General features: G+C 42.6%; 2 protein-coding genes across 4 annotated transcripts; one reads left to right on the forward strand and one right to left on the reverse strand.

Moving 5' to 3' along the window:
- Nucleotides 1-172: 172 nt before the first annotated feature.
- Nucleotides 173-3,524, forward strand: LOC104424736 (chromatin remodeling protein EBS). The gene is made up of 5 exons (XM_010037232.3): nucleotides 173-572; nucleotides 843-1,185; nucleotides 1,567-1,635; nucleotides 1,970-2,108; nucleotides 3,104-3,524. The coding sequence occupies exons 1-5, from the start codon at nucleotides 500-502 to the stop codon at nucleotides 3,128-3,130; spliced, it is 651 nt and encodes a 216-aa protein (XP_010035534.1). The 5' UTR covers nucleotides 173-499; the 3' UTR covers nucleotides 3,131-3,524.
- Nucleotides 3,525-4,042: 518 nt separating this feature from the next.
- LOC104424737 lies at nucleotides 4,043-5,498 on the reverse strand. Of its 3 annotated transcripts, none has more exons than XM_039304377.1 (3): nucleotides 5,344-5,478; nucleotides 4,862-4,900; nucleotides 4,043-4,793 (listed from the first exon to the last, which is right to left on the reverse strand). In XM_039304377.1, the coding sequence occupies exon 3, from the start codon at nucleotides 4,756-4,758 to the stop codon at nucleotides 4,327-4,329; it is 432 nt and encodes a 143-aa protein (XP_039160311.1). In that variant the 5' UTR covers nucleotides 4,759-4,793; nucleotides 4,862-4,900; nucleotides 5,344-5,478; the 3' UTR covers nucleotides 4,043-4,326. The 3 variants fall into 3 exon arrangements, with proteins under 3 accessions (XP_039160311.1, XP_010035537.2, XP_010035536.2); XM_010037235.3 differs by lacking the exon at nucleotides 4,862-4,900 and adding an exon at nucleotides 5,130-5,218; XM_010037234.3 differs by lacking the exon at nucleotides 4,862-4,900 and having other exon boundaries at nucleotides 5,344-5,498.
- Between the last annotated feature and the right edge of the window lie 1,014 nt (nucleotides 5,499-6,512).

Genomic DNA, 6,512 nt, shown 5'->3' on the forward strand with positions numbered 1-6,512 from the left:
AGTAATTACGAAATGGGTCTTGAAATTATTGAAGTACAATTATGCATCTGCATTTATGAACTTATAGAAAAGATGGGTTTTGACTTCTTCTTTCGTGTATTGCATCCACATCAGTCGACTTTTGCCAAGCAATGGTTCTGACTTTCAGCACCATCAAAAGAAAGAATGGAAATGGATGGTGATCGATGACGTGGCACCCACCCTGCTATGTTCATGCCCCCCAAGAAAAGAAACTCCCTCTCCTCTTCTCTCTCTTTTTCTCTGAGTTGAAGCTCCCCTTCTCCAGCGCCTGGCTAGGGTTTCTGGGGTTCCTCTCGCTGCTCAGAACCCATTTCACCGTGCAATCCACGGACGCCCTAAAACCTCGCCGCCTGAACCCGCAGTTCCGTCGGCATCTTCTCCGACGCATTCCGTCGCGGCGAGAGTCCCTTCGGTTTCCGCGAAAGTCGCAGCTCCCGGCGCCAAGCTCGAGTCTTTTTCGCTTCAGCCGAGCCCGTTCATGGCCAAGACGAAACCCGGAAGGAAGGACCTCGACTCCTACACCATCAGAGGCACCAACAAAGTCGTCCGACGTAACGCCTCCCTCCCTCTCCCTCTCCCTCTCCCTCTCTCTCGCCCTCGTCATCGCTTGATTCCACTCTCTGTGATTCCTTCTTGCGAGGGAAAAGATTGCATGAAATCATTGTAAATGTAAGACCTTTCTCTCGATTTGAGTCGGTTCGGTAGCTTTAGCGCTTCCCCAATAGCCATGCGGTATGCTCCGTGTCTGTTAAGCTGGGCGTAGTTTGAGGGGGTGGGGAAAAGTTTGAGTTTTTGTTTGCTTTCGTTCGTCGATTTCGCAGCCGGTGATTGCGTGCTGATGCGCCCGTCGGAGTCCGACAAGCCCCCTTACGTGGCGCGGGTGGAGAAGATCGAGGCCGATCATCGGAACAATGTTAAGGTCCGCGTGCGGTGGTATTATCGGCCGGAGGAGTCGGCGGGAGGGCGCAGGCAGTTCCACGGGGCGAAGGAGCTCTTTCTTTCGGATCACTATGACGTGCAGAGCGCGCACACCATCGAAGGGAAGTGCGTCGTGCACACGTTCAAGAACTACACCAAGCTCGAGAATGTCGGGGCTGAGGATTACTTCTATAGGTTCGAGTACAAGGCCGCAACCGGTGGGTTCACACCGGATGGAGTGGCCGTGTGAGTTCTGTTATTTGGTTGAATCATGTCGACTCTTGATAGTTTCTGTCAATCGTTGGATTAAGCATATTATTTCGGCACTTTAGATGATTTTTGTTTTCCTAATACTTTTCTTGGACATTGGCATATAAATGTCGTTTTGATATCGATTCTGTCTCCTTACCTCTCTTCTGTGTTGTTCGTTGAATGATTTTGCTAGTCTTCTTCAAGTAGCTTGGTTTCTTTCTCTGTTTTGGCTTTAAGAATAGTGGGATGTCAAATCGTGGGATTATAGTGCTTCTTGAAGATGTCTCTTCTTACTTCTTGGGATATTTATGCATTTGTACTTGGCATTACTGGGGTTCCAATTTGAATGGTTGTTCTCGGTTTCTCATTTTTCAGGTATTGCAAGTGCGAAATGCCTTATAACCCGGATGATCTAATGGTTCAATGCGAGGGATGCAAGGACTGGTAAAATCTGAAGCAGTTGCTGTTCTCTTTTATGGAGTTCATAAGTTGTTGCAATCTATGTTGATGGAAATTTATTTGGGTTTGACCATATATAAGTCTGTCATTCATATTTCAAAATTATTAGGACTACATATACATTAAGTTGCATCCCATTAGTTTCCAAAGCACACTAGCACCCTTTAATAATCTGGTTGTTCTGTTCCTTTCCTTTCACATGGTCCTTCTTTCCTAAGGGTTGATCCTTTGTCTTTGCTGTAGTTGTTTGGAAGAATTTCATCCCACCTTTTTCTGGTCGAAAATCTGATCCCACTTTTATGGTTATTCTTTATTGCAGGTTTCATCCTTCTTGTATGGGTATGACGATTGAAGATGCTAAGAAGTTGGATCGGTTCTTGTGCTCTGACTGCTCACCCAATGAACATGCGAACAGATCATTAAATCACTTTCCTGTATCGCCATCTATTGAAACTAAGGTCTCCCCCTTCCCCCTTCCCCTTCTTGCGCCATGCACTGGCAAGTGCACGTGAGAGGGATGTATGATGAATTTTGATGCCATTTCAAGTGCTATGTAATTCGTGCTTAAGACAGATTTAGGAATTTTCAGCATTTTGCCAGATATGTAGGAATTTTGGCATTGTACATATTTCCTCATCCATTAATTATGCATGCATTTCTCATTAGGATAATTTCTGTTTCCCATAAATTGAGATAATTGCACTCATAAAATAAGATAATGTTGGCTCTTGATAGAGGCATGCAATTCTGGCACTCATAAACTATTGGATGGAAGGACAGAACTAGTTTATGCTATTAATTTTATATGCTGAAATCTCTCAACCCTCTGTTGTACTGTTGGAAGCCTTCAGAAGTCCCTGAATTTCCCATCTTGACAATTTAAACCATGAGCTTCCAAAATTGGCTAACTTACAATTACATTCTCAAATACGAGTTATCCTTCCTGAAGTTTCTTATGTTCTTCAGTATGATCATGCTTGTTTCACAATGACACATTTGATAGACCTCTAAGCTTCTATTTACAGTCAGGTGCTAATGAGCACATTTAACGGTGTTCCCTCATCAGGGATCCCTTGGGAAGAGGATCGAGTTGGCTTAATCAATTACTTCTTTGGAATGCTAAAGAAAACCGATCATACCCTTACATACATGGTTGAGATGATCCTTAGGAGAAGTATTCTGTTTCCACCAAGCAGCTGGTCCGGGAAAAAATAGGAAAGGTTAAGATCATGAATCATGATGAGAGTTATCAACACATTGACAGTGATGCGAGTCCTTTTAGCAGGCTCAGCTACTTTTGGGGTTTTTTGTGTGCTAGATGATTCTGTAATTAGCGATACCAGAACCTTTTATCCTTTTCACTTGGTTGTTTTTTGTATGATCTTGCGCATCGTGTCAGTAAGATATACTTCTTTTCCCCTTTAATGAGACCTTGTTCATTTAATTATGGCAGGTGGAGCCTAAGCGACGGAAGAGATGACAAATTGACCACGTTGTGAACGGTTAATGGATGCCTACTTTCTTGTCGTCTGCTTCAGTGGTGTTTGTTGTGAAACTGTACAGTGCAGAGAAGAAGACCATGCTTGCACAAAATTGAGCCTTGCATGGTGTCCGATGTCTCCGTGTGTGCTAGACTTGGGATGTGTCTGTTTCGTGTTTGCCCCTAAGTGTGGCCTGAAAAGTGAGTCCGTCCCTCTTTAGAGCAAATGTGTATTTATGCTGAAGTTGGATGACTCTTGATTATTATCTTATGTTAGATTCAGTTTGTTTTTATTGAGCCAAAGATTCAGTTGTATTCCCTGTGCTCATTTAAGCTTCTTTTGCTCGAATAATCTTATAATGGGATGAAAGGGGAATGATGATCTTTATCATAAGACGTTTGCGTGGTGGTGGTGGTCAATGTCAGTCTGATGTTGGACAACAGTTATCCCAATAGATAAGTTCTCAAAACTCCTGTTTTCTTCTCTTTAATCGGAGTTGGTCCCCTCTATATTTTGTACTTCTGAAGTTGCGTTGCCTGCCCGGATGATTAGAAAGTAAGCTAACAAGCTACTTCACTTGACTAACAACAATCACGCACCGCCCGTGACCTATTTTCTTTTGACTCTGAAGCATTCTCTTGCTATAATTTGCTCCGTTCCCTGTTTCTCAAAAGGGCATGTCCGAAACTTCATCGTGTTTCCTCATTAGCTGCTCTGTTATTGTAATTGACGAGCCATGGAACTTCTGGAGCGCGTGATCTATTTTACTTGCATGAGTAGCAAAATCTGACAAAAAAGAAACAGATAGGGTTCTTCATGTTTTATGTCGATCAATGCTTGCATGCTTGAGCAGCAAGATTGATGTTGTCCGAACTCCGAACCAATAATGTCACGTTTTGAACCTTAAAAAATTATCACATAAATACGCATCCCCCTTTCTGATGTGGTTTAAAAATTTCCAGAGCTCATATCACTATAAGAACCAGCACCTTGAACTAGAATGAAATGGGTGTACACAATAAGCGAACTATTAGCAAACGTATATGGACCTTATTCGCTCAAAACCTAAGCACCATCTAAAACCCATCCATCATGACATAGGACTTCCGAGTTGCAACCTACCAAGAACAGAGTAAATTGAAAGAAGTCGTGCCGGATAGAGGACTAGTTTGTCAGTAGAAGCCATGAGAAAGCGCTAATCATCACCGTATGCTCGGAAACTATACCGCTCTTGGTATGGTCCATTGAAGTAAAGGTCAGCCTCAAACCACTTTGGATAAAGCACGAGGTCACCGGCCAAGAATTGCATGTAACGTTCGCTTCCCTCAGGCACGACCCTGACTTCCCCTTCCTCGACGTACACCAGCTGATCCACTTGCCAGTCCCAAGGCAAGCGGCACTTGCCTGTTTTCCACACCGACCATCTCGAAACCCCGAGCTCCTCGAGCCGTTCCTTTGACACTTTCCTCTCCACCCTCACATTGTACAGTTCCTCCAGAGGTTTCTCTATCCGCATTGCCCTTACGCCGCAACATCTCTTGAGGGCATGACTACGTTTCTTGCTGTCTCCAGTGCTTGCTCTCTGAAAGGAAGAGCTGAAAGTTGGAGTCATGGTGATGCTCGCCATTTGTATGTGTGAATATCTCTCCTTATGAAGCTCACCTGGAAGAATGCGAGATCATGTAGATGTAACAATGATAAATGACATGTTTGTAAATGCAGCTTCTTATCCAACAACGGTGTATGGTACACAAATTCAGGCACAAAATCTGCAACCCTTGCTGTTCATCAACGTTATCAGAAACCGGAATGCCCTAGATGAAGCATTCACAATGTTCCATTTCGCATTTCATTCTCATGTTTAGATGGCATCGGATTTAAGCCATATCTATCTGGAAACTCCGATGGATTCCTCTCAAATTTTGCGAAAATTCATCAAACAGACATCAAACACGGAAGAAGCGCCCAAACAAGGAATCGCAAGCTAGGCCGGATTACCTCAGATTGGAAAAAAGCGAGAGAGATTCACCGTCCGATTCAAGCAGACATTTTCACAAACAACTGAAGGGCATCCCAAGTTCTCGCCACTTCAGAACAGTTCAAGAAACGATGTTTAAGTCACCAGAGATGAATTTCTTCTCCATTCAACACCATTCCAAAGCCTAAGAAGAAAAGATAAATCAATCCCATGTTTTTATTTTCTTCCTTTTACCTGTATGAATAATCTTCGAAGGAGATCCTGAGCTCGGCTTCAATCAGGCTAGAGCTAAGCTTTAGCCAAGGTGTGAAAAACCCTGGACGAAGCAAAGAGGGTTTACGACCGTTCCTTATCCAAATCCAATCATTCCTCGCTCTTGCCTCTAAAAAATACCAGATGCATCTCATGGGCCGTTCCACTGTCGGCCCAAATCCCACTTCCGACATGAAAACGCTAATTTTGAGCCGAGGATCCGTGGACATGCACGCGCATCGTACAGTATTCGAGATACCTGATGCTAATCGACTGGTAAATTTGGCGTATCATAATTTAAAGAAAAAAGGATCAATTTGGGAAATTGAGTCCTCTCGCTTGTATAATTTGTGTTGAATCTTTTAGTCATTAACTAATTAGCTCACTAATATGATGTTTGCTGTGGCAATTTTCATGTGGAAAGAATGAGATAAAATTGAGATTCATAACAATGGCATTTGATGGAAAAAATTACTTTGTGCATCTATTGTGAACTAATGTCGTGCAACTAACCTGTCCATGAAATATGCATTGATTCTCGATCAAATTTACATTTAAACCTTAGAAGAAAATCTCATCTCTAATTGGTCGATTTCTTCGAGTGTCAATATGTCTTATGGTCACGTGACATGACTTTAATGCAAAATAACTTCTCGTTAAATAGCAATTTGCCTAAGGGTGCATTTGGAAAGTGATTCTCAAAGTCCTTTTGGCCTTTAAAGGCCCTTGGGTAATTATTAAAGTGTTTGGTAGACAATTTTGTGAGCTTATTTTCAAAATCTTCTATAGGCCATTGTCTCAAGGCCACTATTCACTAGCATCAGGCATCTAGTATTTTCAGAATTTGGAGCTCATAATTAGTGCAATTTTTATTCTAGTTTTGCCTTCACTAATTTTTGCTATTCCTCTTTTACCCATGAATATTGGCACAATACTTCTCTCTCCCTCTACTCATCGTCTCTCTCTCTCAACCAAAGGCACTGTGTGAACCGATTCTAGTCTCGGAGTGCTAGTTGTCGAGGGTCAAGTGTTGCCAAAAGTCAATGATCAATAGTGGGGGTGATTAGTTCCCAGGTGAATTTGTCACCACCCAGCAACCGAACCGAACCAAAATATAGTTGTCCTCAATCATATATTTTTTTGTTCTTTAA

This window comes from Eucalyptus grandis, chromosome 11, assembly GCF_016545825.1.
Source record: "Eucalyptus grandis isolate ANBG69807.140 chromosome 11, ASM1654582v1, whole genome shotgun sequence".
Classification (NCBI taxonomy): domain Eukaryota; kingdom Viridiplantae; phylum Streptophyta; class Magnoliopsida; order Myrtales; family Myrtaceae; genus Eucalyptus; species Eucalyptus grandis.